General features: G+C 38.8%; 1 protein-coding gene across 1 annotated transcript; it reads left to right on the top strand.

Moving 5' to 3' along the window:
- The first annotated feature begins 1,720 nt into the window (after positions 1-1,720).
- Positions 1,721-22,196, top strand: elovl4b (ELOVL fatty acid elongase 4b). Its single transcript, XM_079803509.1, has 7 exons — positions 1,721-2,009; positions 11,414-11,504; positions 11,614-11,801; positions 13,234-13,314; positions 15,220-15,391; positions 17,653-17,780; positions 20,449-22,196. The coding sequence occupies exons 2-7, from the start codon at positions 11,438-11,440 to the stop codon at positions 20,722-20,724; spliced, it is 912 nt and encodes a 303-aa protein (XP_079659635.1). The 5' UTR covers positions 1,721-2,009; positions 11,414-11,437; the 3' UTR covers positions 20,725-22,196.
- The last annotated feature ends 4,695 nt before the right edge of the window (positions 22,197-26,891 follow it).

The raw sequence follows: 26,891 nt of genomic DNA, 5'->3' as shown, positions 1-26,891 counted from the left end.
CCCAGCCCAGGTGAGAAAAAGTAATATAAAGTATTTTACTTTCCATGAGTTACTTTTTAGGGAGTGACACAATATTGTAACACATTACTTTTAAAAGTAACTTTTTTACTTAAATTTACTGCATCCTTGCTGAATAAAAGTATTCATTCCTTTCAAAAAAGACCCCAAACTTTTGAACTATTGCAACTGCAAAAAAGAAAAGAGGAAGTGAGTGAGGAAGAATTGTATTGTGGAAGAAAGGTCAAATCTACTATGCAGGAAAGAAAGCAACCCTGTAGAGTGTGTTGTCCAGTACAGTGTTGTGATGCTGTTGTTCGGTTGTCAGTGTGACACACAGGTGAGGTGATGTGTTAGATTACTTTGAACTCCTTCATCACCTCCTGCTGTTCCTCTGAAACACTGCACATCTGCTCCTGCTGCGAGTGATCATGGACAAACCGCTGTTAACAGAACACCTGTGAGCCACAGACAAACACAGAGGTGAGCCGTCATGCAATTAGCCCTGAACGTCTACACACACACACACACACACACACACGTGGATGTCATTCCACACGACTTTATTACAGATGAACATTAACACACACAAACTTACATTACATCAAATTTCCACAATGTTCCAATGAAACATCCTCTTTCTTGACCCATTATTTGAAATAAAATGGGGTTATAAATATAAAACAACTTTCTAGACTCCCCTAGCTGAAGTGAACAACATGATGAGGTCAGGTGACAACAAACATGACCCTGCTGAAAAAAATACTAAGAACAGCCTAAGCTGGTTGGCTGTTCTTAGCTGGTTTAAGCTGGTCTCAGTGGCCAAAACCCCTCTAAAACCAGCTATGACCAGGCTGGAAGACCAGCTAAGACCATACTAATTCACATATTATTTTAAAAATACATTATTGCCTCAGCTCTTTCTCATTTGAAGTCTTTGTACAGTAATGATACCCTACATAAGTTTGTGTAAAAACACTTTTTAGATTACCATGTGGTTACAGCTTATATATTTTTGATATCATTATGATCAGACAATTTATTTTTCATTTATTTTTATGCAGATCTGTTTTATTTCTATTTATTAAACAAGAATAAGAAAACAGAAAAAAAAATGTTTTATAGGGTTTGCTGCCACCTTGTGTTTACATTGTGTCCTCACATTTGGGATAGAAATATTTTCAGCAACAGGTTATGGATTTAGGGATTTCATTGAGAAGGTCTGTCAGTGGAAAAATTGCATTATATTATACACTATAGCATTAATAAACTTCACAGCATGCCAATGTATAATGTAGCATACACAATACGATATAGAACTAAATTAGAATAATAATATAATATCATTCAAATTATTAAATCAACGAAATAAATGATTTATAAAAATTGAATACAAAATAGCCTACTAAATCATCGTTAAAATACGTAACAGTAGGCATAACATTAGTAAACATCACTGCATGCCAATATAATGTAGAACTAGAATTATAACTATTAGATATTATTCAAATTAGACAAATTGTGTATAATGATCAAACCTGGATGTAGGGCTATTTTATTCAAACTTGGCAGTAATTTACACTATAAGGACGTTTTAAAAAAAAAACTATATTTGAAATATTTCAGTTGGGTCCCAAATAGATCATATTTATGTCAAGACAATGGCTGCTGATGCATCGATTAACACCCCCCAGATAAGACAAAGCTTTAACGCCTAAACAAAGGAGTTATCCGAGCGCACCGGTATGAGCCCCACATGGCGCGACTGCGCATGCTCAGTGCCGGACAGTCCGGTGTCCAGTCAGTGTCTGCTTACACTGATCAGATGCGTTTGCCTCATATGCTCCGGTCCCGTTAGTTACATTCTGTTTGCCTTCGCGTTATTATTGCCAAATCTGCGGGGTTGATGTGTTTAAACGCACACCGTAGATTTAAATCCAGACATTTATTCACTCTCATATTCCACCTGGGCGGCACTGCACCTGATGTCGGCATAGGCACGCGCTCGCAAGGTAAGACTGTGTGTGTGTCAAGTGCGTCTAGGTGCATTTTCTGCATCACCATTTGTTTGCAAACTAGATCTACGTAGGTTACTCTTGGATATTTGCATGCAGTTAAATTTGCATGCGTTTACTGCAAAATGTCGGATCCAGTTAAATCGCTTTAATGGAGATTAGAACCATTCAGTGGTTCGTTCAGTGGCCTTTAAGCTTAATATCATGGACGAACATTTGAAAGTTCCACAAATAGCTTTTTTATTTTGTAGTTCTTGTGAAAACCATAATGCATCGAAGCTTTAAAGAACCCATGAATCACTGAGGAACCTAATGAAACATGAAGAACTTCTTTTCCCTAGCCATTTCTGACTTTCATTGGTGTAACCTAGTGCACTCAGGGTAAGAATGATTCACAAGTAATGTTATAAATTGACAAATAAATCTGACTTTAAGGTATGTTTAGGTTATTTGACAATACAGGGTGAATCTAAGATACTGCTAAATACATTATTCTGTGCATGTTATTCTGCTCACGTTTGTTTCATATCATATAATATGCTCACTTTGTTTGCTCATATCAGTCATAATTATCAGACTGTTGGCTACAGTGGACTGCTGCAACTTATGGTTTCCTTCGTTTCTGGAAAAGTTCTTGCCTTCAAAGCATCTGGTGCTGATAACCTTCATGGTGATCATCCCTTTGAGTGCTGCGGCCTCAGATGTGGGTCGATGGGCATTTGTACTTACACTTTAAGCTCGTAGATCCAAAGGAATTAAAGCCTGACAAATGCCGGTGAAACATGCTGACACACGAGCACGGAGGCTTTTGTCTTCAACAGGGACGTACGGGAACTTTGCACTGCCCGGTGACGTGTTTATTTGAACAGAGCTTCATCTCTTCCGTTTTATAGTGCAAAATCATCATTGCCAAGTGGCCTCAAAACATATTTGGAGACTTAATCCACACTTAAAGGGATAGTTCGCCAAAAAATGAATATTCTGTCTAGTCACTCGCATGTCGTTCCAAACCTGTAAGACTTTCGTTCGTCTTTGGAACACAAATTAAGATATTTTTAATGAAATTGAGAGATTTCTGTCCCTCCGTTGACAGCTACACAACTACCACTTTGACGCTTCAAAAACTTCCTAAAGAGTTTCTGAAACTAATCCATATGAATTGAGTGATTTAGTCCAAATTTTCTGAAGAGACATGATCATTTATATTTATATGATGAACAGATTGAATTTAGGCTTTTATTCACACATTGATGAACGACCATAAACAGAAGCTGAACCGAACCTGCTTGACGCGCAAGAACAAACCTCTTGCAGAAGCTCAAATGTGCTGCGTATGCATAACACACAAGAATTAACCTCACTGGTTCTTGTGGAAGCTCAAACATGCTGCGTCACACGATCATTTTTATTATAACCTTTATTTTACCACGAAAAGAAGCACATTGAGATTAAGAATCTCTTTTACAAGAGCGTCCTGGCCAAGACTGACAGCAACACTGTTCACATGGATTTAACAGAAAACATCCATCCATACATCCATGCATATTTACACACAAAAGTTACATCAAACTTTGTCAAAACAGCCTACAGCCCGATGTTTCTGTCTTCAAATCATTTAAAATCCCTTTAAAAATGTCCAATGAAACCAGCTCCCTAAGTTTCAATTTAAATGGCAAATTAATCCAAGCAAAGGGAGCAGCAAATTTAAATGCCTTTTTCCCTAATTCAGTACGCACCACTGGAACCGACAATATGAAGAATCCCTGGGGCCAAACACTATAAATGAGGAGAATGAATCTCATTGGTTTTTGTGGAAGCTCAAATGTGTTGGGTAAAACAAGAATGAACCTCATTGGTTCTTGCGGAAGCTCAAAGGTGATGCGTAACACAAGAGAATTAACTTAATTGGTTCTTGCAAAAGCTCAAACGTGCTGCGTAACACAAGAATGAACCTCATTGGTTTCTGCTGAAGCTCAAACATGATGCGTAACACGAGAATGAACCTCATTGGTTCTTGCAGAAGCTCAAAAGTGCTGCGTAACACTAGAATGAACCTCATTGGTTCTTTCAGAAGCTCAAACGTGCTGCGTAACACGAGAATGAACCTCATTGGTTCTTGCTGAAGCTGAAACATGATGCGTAACACTAGAATGAACCTCATTGGTTCTTGCAGAAGCTCAAACGTGCTGCGTAACACGAGAATGAACCTCATTGGTTCTTGCTGAAGCTGAAACATGATGCGTAACACTAGAATGAACCTCATTGGTTCTTGCAGAAGCTCAAACGTGATGCATAACACAACAATGAGCCTCATTGGTTCTTGCTGAAGCTCAAACATGATGCGTAACACAAGAATGAGCCTCATTGGTTCTTGCGGAAGCTCAAACGTGATGCGTAACACGAGAATGAACCTCATTGGTTCTTGCTGAAGCTCAAACGTGATGCGTAACACGAGAATGAACCTCATTGGTTCCTGCTGAAGCTCAAACGTGAAGCTTAACACGAGAATGAACCTCATTGGTTCTTGTAGAAGCTCAAACATGCTGCGTAACACGAGAATGAACCTCATTGGTTCTTGCGGAAGCTCAAACGTGCTGCGTAACACGAGAATGAACCTCATTGGTTCTTGCGGAAGCTCAAAGGTGATGCGTAACACGAGAATGAACCTCATTGATTCTTGCGGAAGCTCAAACGTGCTGCGTAACACGAGAATGAACCTCATTGGTTCTTGCAGAAGCTCAAACATGCTGCGTAACACGAGAATGAACCTCATTGGTTCTTGCGGAAGCTCAAACGTGCTGCGTAACACGAGAATGAACCTCATTGGTTCTTGCGGAAGCTCAAAGGTGATGCGTAACACGAGAATGAACCTCATTGGTTCTTGCGGAAGCTCAAACGTGCTGCGTAACACAAGAACTAACCTCATTGGTTCTTGCTGAACGTGCTGAGTAACACAAGAATGAACCTCATTGGTTCTTGCTGAAGCTCAAACGTGATGCGTAACACGAGAATGAGCCTCATTGGTTCTTGTGGAAGCTCAAATGTGATGCATAATATACGAGAATGAACCTCATTGTTTCCTGCTGAAGCTCAAACGTGATGCGTAAATCAAAAATGAGCCTCATTGGTTCTTGCTGAAGCTCAAAGGTGATGCGTAACACAAGATAATTAACTTAATTGGTTCTTGCAAAAGCTCAAGTGTGATGCGTAACACGAGAATGAGCCTCATTGGTTCTTGTGGAAGCTCAAATGTGATGCATAATATACGAGAATGAACCTCATTGTTTCCTGCTGAAGCTCAAACGTGATGCGTAAATCAAAAATGAGCCTCATTGGTTCTTGCTGAAGCTCAAAGGTGATGCGTAACACAAGATAATTAACTTAATTGGTTCTTGCAAAAGCTCAAGTGTGATGCGTAACACAAGAATGAGCCTCATTGGTTCTTGTGGAAGCTCAAATGTGATGCATAATATGCGAGAATGAACCTCATTGGTTCTTGCTGAAGCTCAAACGTGATGCGTAACACGAGAATGAACCTCATTGGTTCTTGCGGAAGCTCAAAGGTGATGCGTAACACGATAATGAACCTCATTGGTTCTAGCTGAAGCTCAAACGTGCTGCGTAACAAGAATGAACCTCATTGGTTCTTGCTGAAGCTCAAACGTGCTGCGTAACAAGAATGAACCTCATTGGTTCTTGCTGAAGCTCAAACGTTCTGCGTAACACAAGAATGAACCTCATTGGTTCTTGCTGAAGCTCAAACGTGCTGCGTAACACAAGAATGAACCTCATTGGTTCTTGCTGAAGCTCAAACGTGCTGCGTAACACAAGAATGAACCTCATTGGTTCTTGCTGAAGCTCAAACGTGCTGCGTAACACAAGAATGAGCCTCATTGGTTCTTGTGGAAGCTCAAATGTGATGCATAATATTCAAGAATGAACCTCATTGTTTCCTGCTGAAGCTCAAACGTGATGCGTAAATCAAAAATGAGCCTCATTGGTTCTTGCTGAAGCTCAAAGGTGATGCGTAACACAAGATAATTAACTTAATTGGTTCTTGCAAAAGCTCAAGTGTGATGCGTAACACGAGAATGAGCCTCATTGGTTCTTGTGGAAGGAAGCTCAAATGTGATGCATAATATGCGAGAATGAACCTCATTGGTTCCCGCTGAAGCTCAAACGTGATGCTTAACACAAGAATGAGCCTCATTGGTTCTTGCGGAAGCTCAAAGGGGATGTGTAACACGATAATGAACCTCATTGGTTCTTGTTTAAGCTCAAACGTTCTGCGTAACACAAGAATGAACCTCATTGGTTCTTGCTGAAGCTCAAACGTTCTGCGTAACACAAGAATGAACCTCATTGTTTCTTGCTGAAGCTCAAACGTTCTGCGTAACAAAAGAATGAACCTCATTGGTTCTTGCTGAAGCTCAAACGTTCTGCGTAACACAAGAATGAACCTCATTGGTTCTTGCTGAAGCTCAAACATGATGCGTAACACGAGAATGAACCTCATTGGTTCTTGCTGAAGCTCAAACGTGCTGCATATCGCATGAGAAAACTAAGTATTGAACATTTCCACTTTTGCTGTCCGAGGGGGGAAATTGTTTAATTAGCATTATAGCAGGGCATGTTGTCTCACTGTATATGGGGTTAGTTAATCATATTCACTCAATTTTAGTTTGGAGGATAGAATCACAAGCAATATCCTAATTTAAGAGTTAAACTATAAACCATGATAAAAAAACCCCACTGACAAAACACACATTTGTGTAACTAGACTTTTGTCTCTAATAGTTACTGAGATAAAGACCCTGTGACAACTAGCCCCGGTTTTCCCTATACTAAAAATTAAGACTTAGTATTGTGCGGCTTTGAGTTTGTTTGTGGCTAGTGGAGCATGTTCAAAAATAATGTGATGAGCTACATTTGTGGATACTTTACTAGTACACCTGTGCGAATCTGAGGAGAACTGACGTCATACATCCACTGAAAATAGTCAAAACACCGGCTGATTTGAAGACATTGCGCAACAAAAATGAAAACAAAATTAATTGGAAAGATCCTGCAGCATTTCAGAATTGGTGATTTTATATTTTCTGTGAAATGCAATGACATTCAGACATTAAAGCTGCACTATGGATTTTTGGATATTTTACTGCAAAAATGTTACATAGTGCACCTTTAAGTGTGAATTGAGGAACACTATATATGCATACGACAATGCATACTGTATACGTGCAGGAATATGTATTGTTTCTTTTCATTTGTGCGACTATTTTTTAACCTGATATACTGTAATCACAAGTATTTTTGGTACAGCTTATTCTCTTACTGTTTTGCTAGCAAATATTGCTCTCATGTTGTATTTTATTTGGGACTAGTACCGTATACAGCTGTCCTGTTTTCCTTCAGTCTGTCTCTGTGTAAAACGATAGGGCTGCTTAATAATGTACGGGCATCAGCAGGGCTGTGGACGGGCTGATTATGTAATGACACTGGTGGACTGAGACCCAAATGAACTCTGCTTACAACCCTCTACAATGCCAGTAAATCACTCGCATATGCGGGTAAATCTTCACCCTGGGCGACTAAATAATATCTATCATTAGCCATTGGCTGAACACTCGGAGAAACAGAGTTTCGCTCTCTGTCAAGCAATCTAGTTCAGTTCAGCTCTGTGTGTGCAACTCTAGTGTGAAGGCGCACAGCTTTGCTGAGAGCGCTGTTTCTCACACACTCACGCAAAGAGAGAGAATCTTAAATACCACCCAGAATCGATACGCTACATGTAAACAATATAGAATAACGATAACGATAACAGAAGATATGCTGGTTTCTCCGGTAGTGGCCGGGACTAATGCGCAAACGGCAATCTCATTGGCTGGCGCTTATCTATTACCGTCTTTTACCGTATTATCTATATCTATAAAAAAATCAGTTCGAGTGAACGCAGACAACGTGATTAATATTCAAGAACCCAGCAGCTCATAATTTCTTAGTGTGTTGTTGTTATTAATAGTAGAATTAGCAGTAGTAGTATTACCTTTTAATAATATTTTTTTTTTACAGAAACACTGAATGAGCACCACCACCAGTCCTAAGTTCAGTTAAAATGACAAATATGCATCCATACATGATTACATGATTATAAGTTTTAGTTCTAATTCCTAATGTTCTGTCTTTAAATAGTGCTTGATAATCATAATAACATAATATAATGCTTGATTGGGTGGAATCATATATATGTATAAGTGCTGTCAAACGATTGCGATTAATCACCTATAACAAAGTTCATGTTTTTATAATATATGTATGTGTACTGTCTATAATTATTATATATAAATGCACACACATTCGTTTATATATATATATATATATATATATATATATATATATATATATATATATATATATATATATATATATATATATATATACTTGCATGTATATACTGTATATATATTTGTATAATTTATTATATTAATATTTTATATATAAATATAACACATTTTTGTATTTTAAAAAGTGTGTATTTAAATATACATAATAATTACACAGTAATATTACAGTACACGCACATATATGATGTAAACACAAACTTTTATTTTGGATGCGATTTAAATAGTTTAAATCGATTAATTGCAATTAATCGCTTGACAGCACTAATAATTATATATAAAATAGTAGCTAAATCAGTCTGGGGATTTATATTTCTATTGCCAAGGTGTGTAGAGGGTTGGTTTACCTGGCACTCAGGTGTGGAATACGATTGTTGTGACTTGATGAGTTAAAGACAGCCTTGAAAAAGAGTAACACCCACTTCTCTGTGATACACATACACATCTGTCACTATGTTGCCTTTCAATCTGGAATGTTTTTTAGCATGCTATTACCAGGGTTATTAAAGTTAACTGAAACTAAAACCATAAAAAAACTTTTCTTAAAACCTTTATACACTCACCTAAAGGATTATTAGGAACACCTGTTCAATTTCGCATTAATGCAATTATCTAATCAACCAATCACATGGCAGTTGCTTCAATGCATTTAGGGGTGTGGTCCTGGTCAAGACAATCTCCTGAACTCCAAACTGAATGTCAGAATGGGAAAGAAAGGTGATTTAAGCAATTTTTAGCGTGGCATGGTTGTTGGTGCCAGACGGGCCGGTCTGAGTATTTCACAATCTGCTCAGTTACTGGGATTTTCACGCACAACCATTTCTAGGGTTTACAAAAAATGGTGTGAAAAGGGAAAAGCATCCATTATGCGGCAGTCCTGTGGGCGAAAATGCCTTGTTGATGCTAGAGGTCAGAGGAGAATGGGCCGACTGATTCAAGCTGATAGAAGAGCAACTTTGACTGAAATAACCACTCGTTACAACCGAGGTATGCAGCAAAGCATTTGTGAAGCCACAACACGCACAACCTTGAGGCGGATGGGCTACAACAGTAGAAGACCCCACCGGGTACCACTCATCTCCACTACAAATAGGAAAAAGAGGCTACAATTTGCACAAGCTCACCAAAATTGGACAGTTGAAGACTGGAAAAATGTTGCCTGGTCTGATGAGTCTCGATTTCTGTTGAGACATTCAGATGGTGGCCTAAACAGAATGAGAACATGGATCCATCATGCCTTGTTACCACTGTGCAGGCTGGTGGTGGTGTAATGGTGTGGGGGATGTTTTCTTGGCACACTTTAGGCCCCTTAGTGCCAATTGGGCATTGTTTAAATGCCACGCCCTACCTGAGCATTGTTTCTGACCATGTCCATCCCTTTATGACCACCATGTACCCATCCTCTGATGGCTACTTCCAGCAGGATAATGCTCCATGTCACAAAGCTCGAATCATTTCAAATTGGTTTCTTGAACATGACAATGAGCTCACTGTACTAAAATGGCCCCCACAGTCACCAGATCTCAACCCAATAGAGCATCTTTGGGATGTGGTGGAACGGGAGCTTCGTGCCCTGGATGTGCATCCCACAAATCTCCATCAACTGCAAGATGCTATCCTATCAATATGGGCCAACATTTCTAAAGAATGCTTTCAGCACCTTGTTGAATCAATGCCACGTAGAATTAAGGCAGTTCTGAAGGCGAAAGGGGGTCAAACACAGTATTAGTATGGTGTTCCTAATAATCCTTTAGGTGAGTGTATGTATATATATATTTATATTTGCATGTATATACTGTATATATATTTGTATAATTTATTATATTAATATTTTATATATAAATATAACACATTTTTGTATTTTAAAAAGTGTGTATTTAAATATACATAATAATTACACATTAATATTACAGTAATACACAGAACACACACAAATATGATGTAAACACAAACTTTTATATTGGATGCGATTAAAATCTTTAAATTGATTAATCGCAATTAATCATTTGACAGCACTAATAATTATATATAAAATAGTAGCTATATCAGTCTGGCGAGTAAACAATTTTTTTTATTTCTATTGCCAAGGTGTGTAGAGGGTTGGTTTACCTGGCACTCAGGTGTGGAATACGATTGTTGTGACTTGATGAGTTAAAGACAGCCTTGAAAAAGAGTAACACCCACTTCTCTGTGATACACATACACATCTGTCACTATGTTGCCTTTCAATCTGGAATGTTTTTTAGCATGCTATTACCAGGGTTATTAAAGTTAACTGAAACTAAAACCATAAAAAAACTTTCCTTAAAACCTTTATATATAATGCACTTTAAAAAAAATTTTAATGCATGTATTATGCCTTGTAATGCACTTTATATAATTGAATAATTGTAACCACAGTCATAATACATTATTATGTTACACCATTAGAAAGTATAATGTATTCAGATCATAACAAGAAATCTGCAAATATTATAATGCATTTTAACTTTGGTTAAAATTATTTATGAAAAGATAAAATGCGTACATTATGCATTATACATTAAGGCTTTAAGTAAGGTGTCAGCAAAATAATGTTTGTTGCTTGAAGTTGAAATAAAATAAACTATACAAAATATTGCCAAAGCAATATTCCTCATTTCCATTCAGTTTAACTTGATGTACTGAAATAACAAAAGAAAGAAAAATGAAATAAAAATTAATAAACTATATAGACATATTTAAAAAAACTTGTGAAAATTACAGAAATACGCAACAAAATTGACTGAAAAGGTAATCCAAAATATTAAATAAACTATATTAGCATCTCATCATACATTTTAGATCAGTTATTGTGTAACAGAATCTTATTTATGTGGCTCAATGTGATCAGCAATCGAAATCCAACATTTAGTCTTGTGAAATGATCTTTGTACGACTCGCTGTCCTGAAGGAATTCAATTCATATTGTGCAAGGAAAATCACTTTTAAACCGCTTCCATTCTGTTTGTTCCCTCACAGGATAATCATCTTAGAACTAGAGCCATGGAGACGGTCATTCACTTTATGAATGACTCCGTAGAGTTTTATAAATGGAGCCTTACCATAGCAGGTGAGAATATTCTGAAATGCATATTCCTATATAGCATTATATAAGAGTATTACAAACTAGCAAACGGAATATCCTGAATTGAACTGTGTTTTATGTGTTTAAATCTCAGACAAGCGCGTGGAGAAATGGCCGATGATGTCATCGCCGCTCCCCACCCTGGGGATCAGCGTTCTCTACCTGCTCTTCCTCTGGGCCGGACCCCTTTACATGCAGAACCGCGAGCCTTTTCAGCTCCGAAAAACCCTCATTGTGTACAACTTCAGCATGGTGCTGCTTAACTTCTACATCTGCAAAGAGGTCTGTTGAGCTCCATGTCAATCCATTTGAATCTAGTGGGACCAATCAGGCACTAGGAAATACTAGTGATGCGACAGTATTTTTCAAAGGGTAATAATATCCTGAATACAGTAGTACTGCAATATGTATATATTAAATAAGTATTCGGAAGTTTGCATTATGCATTAATCAAGCATTCTGTTTGTTTCTTGCAAAAATAAGAAGGTTTGCTTTTCATATGCATTCTGAGGGGAAGGCAACTTTACTTTGCACATCAATACAAATCATTTTCTTCATCAAAAGATATTTAAACATCCTTAAAACAAGATAAATATATAGAATTACGTTTAATTTTCTTGATATTGATATTGATATCAATTGATTGATGATATTGGCAATAATTGTTTTAAAGATACACCTCACTACATTCATGCTTAAAAAATGAAGAATTTCACACATATGTAATATATACAGAATATAAAATAGATTTAAAGTGGTGGCCAAAAGGGATGTTCGGAGAGGACATTTGTTATGAATTACCCTACAAGTTTGAATAAACCATCAACACATGAGGAACATGTTTTATATATTTTAAATATGAGGGAAGAACAAAACACTAAACATGGTTAAGGTATCTATCTGACAAAATTATTTGGCAAAAAAGGAAAACTACAGCTACAGGTTATATTTGATTATGCAAAAAAATGCATAGAAAAACAAAGCTCACAAGAGAAAGCTACAACATAATCAGTTATTAATATATATATATATATATATATATATTGGATCTCTCTTGCTTTTGCATGCGTTCATAATTTGTGAACTGGCCAAAAAGTTTGTACAATAATTTAATTGTGTTATCATCATAATTGACTCCGAGCTCAACTATGCAATATACTTACAAAATCATTAACAAGTTTTAATAGTATTTGAATAAAGGGTAAATATGTAAATTTTCCAATGCTAGACAAAACTTTTGGCCACTACTGTGTGTGTGTATATATATATATATATATATATATATATATATATATATACATACATACACATAATTATATACATAACTATATATATATATATACACACATAATTATATATATTAATATACAGTATGCAACAATCCTGAGGATATTCATATTATGCAGTATAATTTTAGTTTAGTGTTCACTGTGTGAACCCAACAATAGTGCAATATTGTACAGACAGACCACAGACAGGTCAGACGTTTTGGCTCTAGATCACTGGCTCAATAATAAATTGTGACATATGTGACTTCTTACACAGACAATATTTTGCTTATTTCGTAAGTTTTCTGCAACAAACAAAAAATAAGCTATGAAAGGACACAGAAATGCACAGTCTGTATTTGACAATCACAGTCTGTATTAGACTTCATACAGACTTCACCTTTAACTTAATTGATAATGAATAATGTCAATGTTTTTCTCTCTAGCTGCTCTTGGGCTCCAGAGCGGCCGGATACAGCTACCTCTGCCAGCCCGTGAACTACTCCAACGATGTTAATGAAGTCAGGGTAAGAAATACACTGTCATCCCTTACTAAATACGCACATGCCATAGACTGCTATCGACTGTATATAAAGCTGGTTATAATGACTATACACACTAACCCAATCAAACTCCAGATTGAAGCCATGATCTTGTAGGCCTTGAGCATTCAGAGGGTAATTCTGTAAGGAAAAGGGAGAAAGTTGAGGAGAGGCTTAACTGTAATCAGGAGGCCGGAATGCTGAATCCCAGGATACCGCTTTCACTGACGTCGGTTAGAGTTTCCTCATGCTGTTATCTTGGCATACATCGTCACCCTCATTGGCAAGCTTGTTTTCCCTGGTGACGTGAGGACAGATGAGGTCAGGAGTCTCCCCACCTGTAGGCCACACCTCCAATTTCATGGCTCTTGCTAACAGTGTACCTAAAGAGCAAATTAATTGAGATTAATCATTGGATACCTTTATCTAAAGTGACTTTAAGACACTCATGAGATGAACAGTCCCACTGGAGGAAGCAATCAAGGTTGTGTGTCTTGATCAAAGCTTCAATCGTTATGGTAGTTCATGGATCACCTCTTACAATCAGTTGATCACCAGTCCAATACGATATGAATGATAGATAGAACGATATATATATATATAGACAGACAGACAGACAGACGGATGGATGGATTTTCCTCAAATCCTACAAACAATACTCCATAATGACAACGTGCAAGAAGTTTGATTGAAGTTTGTTTCCACCGATCATCCTTGAGATGTTTCTACAACTTGATTGGAGTCCACCTGTGGTAAACCACTCTGATATAGCTCCAGCGTTTCTCTGTGGAGAGAGAGGAACCTTCCAGAAGAGCAACCATCTCTGCAGCACTCCACCAACCAGGCCTGTATGGTAGAGTGGCCAGACGGAAGCCACTCCTCAGTAAAAGGCACATGACAGCCCACCTGAAGTTTGCCAAAAGGCACCTGAAGGACTCTCAGACCATGAGAAACTAAATTCTCTGGTCTGATGAAACAAAGATTGAACTCTATGGCTTGAATGGAAAGCTTCATGTCTGGAGGAAACCAGGCACCGCTCATCACCTGGGCAATCCCATCCCTACAGTGAAGCATGTTGGTGGCAGCATCATGCTGTGGGGGTGTTTTTCAGCGGCAGAAAATAGGAAACTAGACAGGATTGAGGGAAAGATGAATGCAGCAATGTACAGAGACATCCTTGATTAAAACCTGCTCCAGAGCGCTCTGGACTTCAGACTGGGACAAAGGTTAATCTTCCAACAGGACAACGACCCTAAGCACACAGCCAAGATAACAAAGGAGTGGATACAGGACAACTCTGTGAATGTCCTTGAGTGGCCCAGCCAGAGCCCAGACTTGAACCCGATTGAACATCTCTGGAGAGATCTGTGCACCGACGCTCCCCATCCAACCTGATGGAGCTTGAGAGGTCCAGCAAAAAAGAATGGGAGAAACTGCCCAAAAATAGATGTGCCAAGCTTGTATTACCATACACAAAAAGACTTGTGGCTGTAATTGGTGCCAAAGGTGCTTCAACAAAGTATTGAGCAAACGCTGTGAATACTTATGTACATGTGATTATATTTTTGTATAAATTTGCAAAGATTTAAAACAAACTTCTTTCACGTTGTCATTATGGGGTATTGTTTGTAGAATTTTGAGGAAAAAAAATTATTTAATCCATTTTGGAATAAGGCTGTGAATACTTTCCGAATGCAATCGACTGTGAAATCGAAATGTGACGACCTCAACCAACCTGAAAAATACTCTTATACCGAGAACACGGTTCAAGCTTCAGTTAAAATCAGCCTTTATTATATTGTTGACTCTTGTTTGAATGTATGCTGGAGTATGTTCACTTGTTACCCAACAGATTTAGCAAAAACATGTTGTTGTTCCTTGTTCCTGCAGATAGCGTCGGCTCTGTGGTGGTACTACATCTCTAAGGGAGTGGAGTTTCTGGACACAGTGTTCTTCATCATGAGGAAGAAGTTTAACCAGGTCAGCTTCCTGCACGTCTATCACCACTGCACAATGTTCATCCTGTGGTGGATCGGCATCAAGTGGGTTCCTGGCGGACAGTGTGAGTACACACACACGCACACTCACTCTTGTACACAGGGCTTGACATTAACACCCGCCAACCCGCCATTTGCGGGTGGATTTCAGCTGTGGCATGTAACACTCCCACTAGCCTTTTTGGCTGGTTGAATTTTATTGTAGTCTTCTCAAAAGGCATCTGTTATAATCGAGTTGCGCATTATAACCAATCACGCGATTCTGTTGAGCTTATGAATATCAGAGGCGTTCAGATTAGTCATCGATGAAACGGCGGAGTTTTGTTCAGAGCGCACTCACTCACTGAAATCTGCACTCTCATCATAAGCAACAAAGCAGAGATGTGTGTGCGATGTACGTAGGAGATTCATTCATCATACAGTGATTGACTGTTTTTGTTCAATTTCAGCAGCGAAAATAATTTCAAACAAAGATCACAGCAGAACCACAGCACATCTGATGTGACTGGCATAAAGTTGGCTTGACGTTGAACGTTCGATATTTGCAAATTTAGGGACTGTCTGTAAAGTTACATACACGTTGGTATACATGTTTCTAACTTCAAGAGCATTTGAAGAGAATGACTTACAGTCATAAAACGATTTTCAATATTTAATAATATAAACTGTCAAATCATCCAAAATGTGGATATGTATTTTTCAGTAGGCTACTGTATGGGCTCATACACAAAATATGCTAGATGTAATATATGTCATAGCTGATAGAACACTGATGGGAGGCAACTGTTTTTTTTTTCAGACAAGCAACTGTTAGTGTTTCTCTGTCTAGATTAAGGAGCTTTACACACAACCTTATCAGAGCTAAACAGGCCTCTTTGATGACCTGTTAAGGTTAGGTCATGTTATACATCTCATGTAGACTTGATTTGGGTGTGGTCATTTACATATAGCCTACAACATATTTCCCAACAACCAAATTTTGGCCAGTTAAAACTTTGAAAAAACCACTAGCCACAGTGGCTGGTTAGCAAAAAAGTTAATGTCAAGCCCTGCTTGTACATCTATCTTTGTGATCTATCTCTAGCTCCTTACCCTTACCTACCCTTAACCTAATTATAACCTTATCCCTAAAACCAAGTCTTAGCCCTCAAACAGGCCTTTAAAGGGATCTCAGTAAGTGAGGACCGGTCAAAATGTCCTCCTTTTACTCTCTTTGTCCTCTCTCCGGTGATCTAAAACGCAAACCGGGCCTCACAAAGTTAGTTGTACGTATACACACACACACACACACACACACACACACACACAGACACACACAGAGGTACATCTATCTTTATGAAGACATTCATTGACACAATGCAATCTCTAGCTCCTTACCATAACCCATACCCATCTCAACGAAGTGCCTACCCCTCAACCTACCCTTATCACTAAACCCATATAACCCTTTAACCTTATCCCTAAATCCAGTCTTAGCCCTCAAACAGGCCTTTAAAGGGAACGCAGTAAGTGAGGACCGGCCAAAATGTCCTCCTTTTACTCTCTTTGTCCTCACTCCGGTGGTCTAAAAGGCAAACTGAGTTGTACAAGTACACATATATTTGTGAACATTTATTTGCATATATGATATTATTTTGAAAGGTGCTAAAAAAAGTATGTACGTTCCTCACGCATATAAAGATGGCATTTACTTGTAAAAGTAAGTTGTAGACCAAGAAGGTGGATCATCTGAAATAACTGTTTATATAATTGTATAATTATATAATTGTTATATAATGTTTAAATAATTTGCATGAGAACCATTTACAGAAACTTCTTGGCTTTTTAAGTGTGCGTTTTGAGAAAAGGATGAGGGGGTTTTAGGAAAAGGGAGGAAAGGTTATGAAAGCTTAGGGGGTGTGGAAGGGGTCAAAGTGTACAGACGAGGACAGATGGTCTGAGGCTAATAAGGAGGAAAGGATAATGATCTGAGGACTGCATTTTAGATGACTGGATGTTGTAATCTTGTGTCTCAACAAATGCTGATGACACTTCCAGAACATTTCATATTCAGCGCTTGATGTTAACTTAAGCAATATAAAAGTGTGCGGCTCCTCATACATCTTGAAGCAATTGACCACATTCATGAAATTCGATCAGAATGGATTTCCACATGAATATGACTTTAAGAAAATAAATTTTGCTTGTGATCCATGAAAGAGTCCCATTGTGCCAAGAAATACTCTATGATCTTACTGTATCATAATGCCGAAACTTAATCAATATTTTGTTGGACCAACATCTTTTTTGATGTTATATCTAACTAAATCTCCTTCCTTCTTCACAGCTTTCTTTGGCGCTACAATTAACTCAGGCATTCATGTGCTGATGTACGGCTACTACGGCTTGGCAGCGTTCGGCCCAAAGATCCAGAAGTACCTGTGGTGGAAGAAATACCTCACTATTATTCAGATGGTAAATAAACACTCCACATCCCTCAGAACTCCTCAAATTGCAATATCATAGATTGGCTGAAATACAACTGTGCATGGAAAATAAATGACCTATTAGCATAGACCCCCGCCCTCAGTGAGCTGTACACAGTCCGCCATGTTTATATCCTCGCCAGAGCATTTAACAGCAACAAATGTGTTCTTATTAAAGCTACTAAAGTTATTCAGTCGGACTTATGCCGTATCCTCTGCGCCACCGGTTTTCATTTATACTTCTGCGTTGTTGTCCGCGTCAATGTGCAATTACACATGCAGACTGCTTGTAGACAGTCTCCACAGGCATGTTGATGGTGTAACCTACAGTATCAAGACAAAAGCCGAAGAAGAAGCGGCTTGTTGTGTACATGGTCGGAGTAGCAGCAGCAGTGATGCCGGCAAATAGATAGCGACTGTTCTTGCAGCTTGAGTTGTTGTCTCTAATACAAATTAAGCATCTCTAGTTGATTAGTAGAGTTAAATAAGAGGTGATCTGGCGCTGGAATGCGTTTTAGAAATCATGCAGAGTGCTCGTGGCCGCTGTTTTCAGTATCGGTGGCTCGTGCACAGACAAGTACTTCAATCGATTGCTGTTGCGGAGATTTTATTCGTTCCATTGAAATCACAAAACGAAATGCACCCAAATGTGTTCCTGTTCTTGATATACAATCACTGATTAACATCTTTGGCTTTAATGAGAAAATAAATAAATAAACTACACAATGGTGGATTAGAACCCAGAACCACTGGCACCTTTAACAAAAATTCTACCTCTAGACTATCAAGAGTTCACACACACTCACAGCGGATCTATGTATTTATTCACTAACATAAAGAATCTCTGGATAAAGCAGATGTAAGGATGAAACTATCATCCCATTTTTGGAAACACACACACTCCTATCGCAGATTTTTGTTTAGTTTTATTTATTGACCTGAGGGTGGGGTTCTGGCAGACCAATCACGGCACTTGCGGTCCACGTAGAATTGACGCGTTGTTACATTTTTACATGTTACACTCGACGCAGAAGTATAAATTGGGCTTAAAGGAACACACCGACTTTTTGGGACTTTAGCTTATTCACTGTATCCCCAGAGTTAGATAAGTCCATACATACATACATTCTCCTCTCTGTGCGTGCCATAACTCTGTCTGACGCACCCACCGCTAGCCTAGCTTAGCACAAAGACTGGAGGTAAATGGCTCCAGCTAGCCTACTGCTCAATAAGTGACAAAATAACGCCAACATTTTCCTATTTACATGTTGTGATGTGTATAGTTACATCGTGTACTAAGACTGACGGAAAATGAAAAGTTGCGATTTTCTAGACCGATATGGCTAGGAACTATACTCTCATTCCTGCGTTATAGTGCCCAATAACGCCAAATGTTGTTGTTATTTTGTCACTTATTGAGCAGTAGGCTAGCTGGAGCCATTTACCTCCAGTCTTTGTGCTACGCTAGGCTAGCAGTCAGACAGAGTTATGGCACGCACGGAGATGAGAATGGTATGTATGGACTTCTCTGATTCTGGGGGATACTGTGAATAAGCCTAAAAAGTCGGCGTGTTCCTTTAACAGCATATATAGCAGTAGGTACTGTATATTACGCTGCTTTCACTTTAATACACGGATCTATATACATGATTTCTTTCCCTGCTGTTTACGTTCACAGAGGTAACCGACTGTGTTTATGAGAACTTAGTGTGTTTTGATATAATCTTGTGTGTATTTGATAGTTTAAGCGCAATAAGACGTGAAAGAGAACTTAGTTTAAAGGGGCTATATGCGTTTTTCTGAAATTTAAACTCGCGACTGACACCTTTGGCCAAAAAACAGAACTGCTCTTATTTTCTGCTCGCTCTCGCAGCGGTGGTGACGTCACATCCGCAGACAGCGCGGGAAAAAACGACCCGCCAGAAAATAGGAAAAATAGGATACAGGCTTATAGGTGCACCCACTGTGAGCGGACAAGGTGTCAGTATGCTCATCAGGAGATGTTTGAGTTACGTTTATTTTGGAGAAAAAGTTGCATATAGCCCCTTTAATACTCACCGGACACACCACCTGACATTCGGCTTTCTGTGCACGAGCTTCGGGCGTGTGCGCTCACAAAACCATATATCTGAAGTTTAGACTGATATGGCTTTAAAACGCATTTAGATATTAAACTTTCATTATGTTGAAGAACTGCAATGTAACGTGAGCGTGACCGCGACAGAGATGATAATCAAAACCAAACAGATGTTTTAGTTTTTGTCAGAGTAGCCGAGGCATGAGCTATACAGGCTCCGCCTTGTTCTGGATAGGGGGACGGGGAGCAGCAGCTCATTTGCATTTAAAGATACATGCACAAAGCATGTTTTTCCTTCCACTCAAAAATGGGCATTTACAACACGGTGTAATAAATGATCTGTGAGGTATTTTGAGCTGAAACTTCACAGACACATGTGTCTGTGGACATCTGAAACTTATACTACAGTAGATCTTGTAAAAAGGGGCATAATAGGTAATAAGTGGTAAAATGCCATCAACCAAACAGAACATCTCTTGGTGAGTACAAATTGTCGAAGCTCTTCTAGGCTACTTGAAGCAAGCGAAGAAGCCTTCACAGCTGCAGATTTCTGTTACACACCCATTTGCTTTGTTTTTAGATCCAGTTCCACGTCACCATTGGCCATGCAGCACACTCTCTCTACACGGACTGCCCGTTCCCGGCCTGGATGCAGTGGGCTCTGATCGGCTACGCCGTCACGTTCATCATCCTGTTCGCCAATTTCTACTACCAGACCTACCGCCGCCAGCCACGCATCAAGTCGGCCAAATCTGCCGTTAATGGCGTCTCCACAGCAACTAATGGCACCAGTAAGGCACCGGAGATCACGGAAAATGGAAAGAAACAAAAGAAAGGAAAAGGAAAACATGACTGAAAAGACACACGGAAACAATGGGTCTCATGGGGTTCAAAAACGCCCATGTAATCTCAACCACAACAGACTGTTTGGTAATTGTAAAAACGAAATTGGTCTTTTTTTGGTTAACTTGGCTGACTGTATTTCAAACTAGGGACACAACCAATTCTGTGCGACTTTCTCAATCATCTCCTGATGTTTAGGCGACTTTGTATAATCTAATATGTCCCTTGTGGTACGCCGAATCTGAACAGCACACTACTTTGAGATATTTATTTATTATCTTGGGCGAGAATAGTCCGTTTTAAACTTGTTTTTCTTCCACAGAATGACAGATAAATATGCTTTCTCACTTAGCTAGTTTTTATTGATGAAAGATTCTTACATAAATGGCTCATCTGGATGCTTCACATGTCCTTTTTCTGGTCTCAATGGCAACCAGTTTTTTTTTTTGATGCTCTTGAATCCTGAAACAACAAATAATATGGAGTCATTCAAGATGCAAGACTGAATCACTTCCATAACACATGCGGATAATCCTGCAAATTCAAATTTTCTATTTTTTATAGCTATAATTATTGTCTGTTTGAATCTTTATTTGTAGTGAAACAGTGATGTTTAAGGACTCTGGTGACCGTTATAACAAATAGGGGATTTTTAAAGTGGCAATACAATTCTACCAAAGAAAATAACTTTATATTTGGTGGGTTTATACTTTTGCATTAGATATGTTTCATTTAATTTTCCTGTACTAAACGAGTTTCTGAGAGTGCATGCAGTAATGGTGGTATCATGGCTTTATACTCAGGTAGTTTGACATGTTTTTGTTCACATGTAAATCTAGACACATATACTGCACACACACACTTGTGTCCTTAATATCTATTCAGGTATGTGTACTCCTGCTCTATTGCTCTATTGCAAAAGTCATATTGCATTACCGCTACACTAATTTAGCTTTTTGTTCCTTTTATGAAAAAAAGAAAATCCCTATTAATAAAATCCCACAATTCTAAAAGCGGGTAGACAACTCTCAAAACGTGCTATTTATGCTGTATATTTTCTGTATGAATGAATACTTTTAAGTTTACACAGGAAGTACACAGGCTGTGTTTGTGATCTGCACATTGTGATTTTGATAGTAAGACATGTTTTGTTGATCCTGGAACAACATTCCTGTCTGAAAATATAGTCCTAACCCTACCCATAACCTATCCCTAAAATCAGAGGGAAATGATGGAGAATAACACTGATGTAGAAGCACCTAATCCTTGTTGTAAGCCTAAACTTGACATAAACCATAAACTTGTCCCTCAAAACTGATTGTTTGATTGTAATGTTGTTCCAGGATCAGCAAAGATGTTGATCCAGGATCATGTTGTACTTCGCGTAAATCATGTTTACAGTGTACAGCTTCAATGTTCCTCTTATAATAAACAATTATACCAATTGATACAGAACTGAATGAAATAAACAGGATGTCAACCTCATTTTCTGTCTTGTCTCACTCTCTCTTCTCATGTACAGTGGGGAGAACAAGTATTTGATACACTGCCGATTTTGCAGGTTTGCCCACTTACAAAGCATGTAGAGGTCTGTAATTTTTATCATAGGTACGATAGTGACGGAATCTAAAACAAAAATCCAGAAAATCACATTGTGTGATTTTTAAGTAATTCATTTGCATTTTATTGCATGACATAAGTATTTGATACATCAGAAAAGCAGAACTTAATATTTGGTACAGAAACCTTTGTTTGCAATTACAGAGATCATACGTTTCCTGTAGTTCTTGACCGGGTTTGCACACAGATTTTGGCCCACTCCTCCATACAGACCTTCTCCAGATCCTTCAGGTTTCAGGGCTGTCGCTGGGCAATACAGACTTTCAGCTCCCTCCAAAGATGTTCTATTGGGTTCAGGTCTGGAGACTGGCTAGGCCACTCCAGGACCTTGAGATGCTTCTTAGATTCACTCCTTAGTTGCCCTGGCTGTGTGTTTCGGGTCGTTGTAATGCTGGAAGACCCAGCCACGACCCATCTTCAATGTTCTTACTGAGGGAAGGAGGTTGTTGGCCAAGATCTCGCGATACATGGCCCCATCCATCCTCCCCTCAATACAGAGCAGTCGTCCTGTACCCTTTGCAGAAAAGCATCCCCAAAGAATGATGTTTCCACCTCCATGCTTCACGGTTGGGATGGTGTTCTTGGGGTTGTACTCATCCTCCCTCTCTAGACCAAAAAGCTCTATATTTGTCTCATAAGACCACATGACCTTCTCCCATTCCTCCTCTGGATCATCCAGATGTTCACTGGCAAACTTCAGACAGGCCTGGACATGCGCTGGCTTGAGCAGGGGGACCTTACGTGCGCTGCAGGATTTTAATCCATGACAGTGTAATGTGTTCTCTTCAGGTCATTGACCAGGTCCTGCCGTGTAGTTCTGGGCTGATCCCTCACCTTCCTCATGATCATTGATGCCCCACGAGGTGAGATCTTGCATGTTGCCCCAGACTGAGGGAGTTTGACCGTCATCTTGAACTTCTTCCCTTTTCTAATAATTGCGCCAACAGTTGTTGCCTTCTCACCAAGCTGCTTGCCTGTTGTCCTGTAGCCCATCCCAGCCTTGTGCAGGTCTACAATTTTATCCCTGATGTCCTTACACAGCTCTCTGGTCTTGGCCATTGTGGAGAGGTTGGAGTCTGTTTGATTGAGTGTGTGGACAGGTGTCTTTTATACAGGTAACGAGTTAAAACGTGCAGTTAATACAGGTAATAAGTGGAGAACAGTAGGGCTTCTTAAAGAAAAACTAATAGGTCTGTGAGAGCCGGAATTCTCACTGGATGGTAGGTGATCAAATACTTATGTCATGCAATAAAATGCAAATTTTGTTTTAGATTCCGTCACTCACAGTTGAAGAGTATCTATGATAAAAATTGCAGACCTCTACATGCTTTGTAAGTGGGAAAACCTGCAAAATCAGCAGTGTATCAAATACTTGTTCTCCCCACTGTATGTATGTTGGCCTACTACTCAATTACCTACAAATTACTCATATTTTGCTAATTGAAGCATTGCTATTTACACCATGGATGATAACTATAACGATGACTATACAGTTTTAATAGCTACTATAAAGATAAAGACACAGAGGAACGTTGGAGCCACTTTGAGACAGTTTAACATTGACAGCCAGTCCTACTTTAACAAGCTAGCATATTTGCAGTGGACACTAAAGGGAAAGTTCACCCAAAAAATTAAAATTCTGTCATTAATTACTCGCCCTCATGTCGCTCCCTCATGTCGCTTCGTTCATCTTCGGAAAACCCAAATTAAGATCTTTTTGATGAAATCTGAGAGCTTTCTGTCCCTCTATTGACAGCTACGCAACTAACACATTGGCGCTTCAAGAAGTTCATAATGAGATCGTAAAACTAATCCATATGAATTGCACGGTTTAATCCAAATGATCTAAAGAGACACAATCGCTTTATATGATGAACAGATTGAATTCAAACTTTTATTCACATATAAACATTCATAAACTCACACATTAGTTGTGGTAAACGGAAACTCAAGCATGTTCGCTTGACGAACAAGAACCAATGAGGTTAATTCTCGTGTTACGCATCACGTTTGAGCTTCCGCAAGAACCAATGAGGTTCATTCTCGTGTTATGCATCATGTTTGAGATTCCGCATGAACCAATGAGGTTCATTCTCGTGTTACGCATCACGTTTGAGCTTCAGCAAGAACCAATGAGGTTCATTCTCGTGTTACGCATCACGTTTGAGCTTCAGCAAGAACCAATGAGGTTCATTCTCGTGTTACGCATCACGTTTGAGCTTCTGCAAGAACCAATGAGGTTCGTTCTCGTGTTACGCATCACGTTTGAGCTTCAGCAAGAACCAATGAGGTTAGTTCTCGTGTTACGCATCACATTTGAGCTTCTGCAAGAACCAATGAGGTTCATTCTCGTGTTACGCATCACGTTTGAGCTTCTGCAAGAACCAATGAGGTTCATTCTCATGTTACGCATCACATTTGAGCTTCCGCAAGAACCAATGAGGTTCATTCTCATGTTACGCATCATGTTTGAGCTTCTGCAAGAACCAATGAGGTTCATTCTCGTGTAACGCAGCACATTTGAGCTTCAGCAAGAACCAATGAGGTTCATTCTCGTGTTACGCATCACATTTGAGCTTTTGCAAGAACCAATGAGGTTCATTCTCATGTTACGCATCATGTTTGAGCTTCTTCAAGAACCAATGAGGTTCATTCTCGTGTTACGCATCACATTTGAGCTTCTGCAAGAACCAATGAGGTTCATTCTCATGTTACGCATCACGTTTGAGCTTCAGCAAGAACCAATGAGGTTCATTCTCGTGTTACGCATCACATTTGAGCTTCTGCAAGAACCAATGAGGTTCATTCTCGTGTTACGCATCACATTTGAGCTTCTGCAAGAACCAATGAGGTTCATTCTCGTGTTACGCATCACATTTGAGATTCTGCAAGAACCAATGGGGTTCATTCTCATGTTACGCATCACATTTGAGCTTTTACAAGAACCAATGAGGTTCATTCTCATGTTACGCATCACATTTGAGCTTCTGCAAGAACCAATGAGGTTTGTGAATAAATGCCTAAATTAAATATGTAAATATAAATCATATAAAACAATCAAATCTCTCCAGAACATTTGGATTAAACCACTCGATTCATATGGATTCGTTTTACAATCTCTTTATTAACTTTTTGAGGCATCAAAATAGTTGCATAGACTGTCAATGGAGGGACAGAAAGCTCTCAGATTTCAAAAAGATTTTAATTTGTGTTGCGAAGATCAGAGAAATCTTGCAGTGTGTTAGGAGAAATGTAATGTTCCCTTTTACACGACAGGTCTGGCCCCAGTCACATTTATCTCAGTTGTTCACAGACCCTCTGCCTCCGTCTCTTTCCTTCCTGGACTCCTAATTAAGTATCCTTTCAACTGTGATGGAGCTCCCAGGCCAGAGCTTTGAGGGGTTGGGCAGACAGATCTGGTCTAATCAGGCCGTAAATTGGCTTTCGCTGTAAAAGAGCTTATATCCACGTCAGAGCTTGTAGTGTTATTCAGGTCACTGTGCAGGAAACACACTGGTGGTATCAAACTAAAACTATTAAAGAGACCGGATGAATGCAATAAATATGAAATTTACACATGACAATTGCAATGTTTCACATGCATATATCCACCTGAAAGCTAGAAATGTTCTACATGTAGTGAGCCAGATGAGAAAATAAATGTCCATTATGCAGGAAAACAGAAACAAATGCTACTCTGACTTTAGAAATTGTACTTTTTTTACTTTGAGAGAACTTTTTCTCTTAATTACTTTTCCAAGGGGGGAAAAAAACATACTTTTTATACCTTAAAATGTCATATTTGTATTTCAAAAGACCTTATTAATACATCTTACTTAGTGACCAAGCCAAACTAACCATTTTACCTATTATTTTAAATGATGCAATTTAACATAAACAGCCAACAGAATCCATGTCAATGAAAAATGTACGCTAAATGACCACTGCCATTGTCAAAAAGACTTCTCATGCGTAACAACAACATTGTCTTTAAATAATGCATTTTAAATTGTAACCATTGTTAATTATAGACATGCATTCATGGGGAAATCTCCTTTGTCTGTTTCTGAAACGTTAATACTTAAGTGCAAAATACATTGAGACATTTCAATTTTTACTCCAGATACGGTATTTTTGGATAGAGTACAACCAAACTCAAGTACATAAAGCATAATTTGTACTTTTTACATTTGCTCCAGCATCTTTACATTTTTACTCTCCAAACCCATTCTACAATTTCTCTCTCTCTCTTTCTCTTTCTCTCTCTCTCTCTCTCGTTGTCTGATCAAGGATGTTCGTCAGTAAGAGGATTGCAAATAGGCCAGAGATTTCCACTGGCCCTATTAACAGAAAGTGGTTTCACCTTTCTCTCAACCTGTTCCACTGATAATTTATGTTACCTGGGATAATTGGCTCCTCTTTGTGTCTACACAAAAATCCACCAATCGTGGACGATGTATGTAAGGCAAATTCAACACCTAATGCATTTCTAAATGTTGCGCATCTTCATGTCAACTATTCTGAGTATTAACTTTTGAGACAATGCTGTGAGACATACGA

This window comes from Gobio gobio (genome assembly GCF_949357685.1).
Source record: "Gobio gobio genome assembly, chromosome: 21".
In the NCBI taxonomy this organism is placed as follows: Eukaryota; Metazoa; Chordata; class Actinopteri; order Cypriniformes; family Gobionidae; genus Gobio; species Gobio gobio.
The sequence above is the reverse complement of the archived record's forward strand: the minus strand, read 5'-3'. Positions and strand labels throughout refer to the sequence as shown.

Excerpts from the sequence above, each read along its gene's own strand:
- elovl4b (XM_079803509.1), top strand. The coding sequence starts at position 11,438 with ATGGAGACGGTCATTCACTTTATGAATGACTCCGTAGAGTTTTATAAA. Across the intron at positions 11,505-11,613 it reads ATGGAGCCTTACCATAGCAG|ACAAGCGCGTGGAGAAATGG; the intron begins GTGAGAATATTC and ends TTTAAATCTCAG. Across the intron at positions 17,781-20,448 it reads ACCTCACTATTATTCAGATG|ATCCAGTTCCACGTCACCAT; the intron begins GTAAATAAACAC and ends CTTTGTTTTTAG.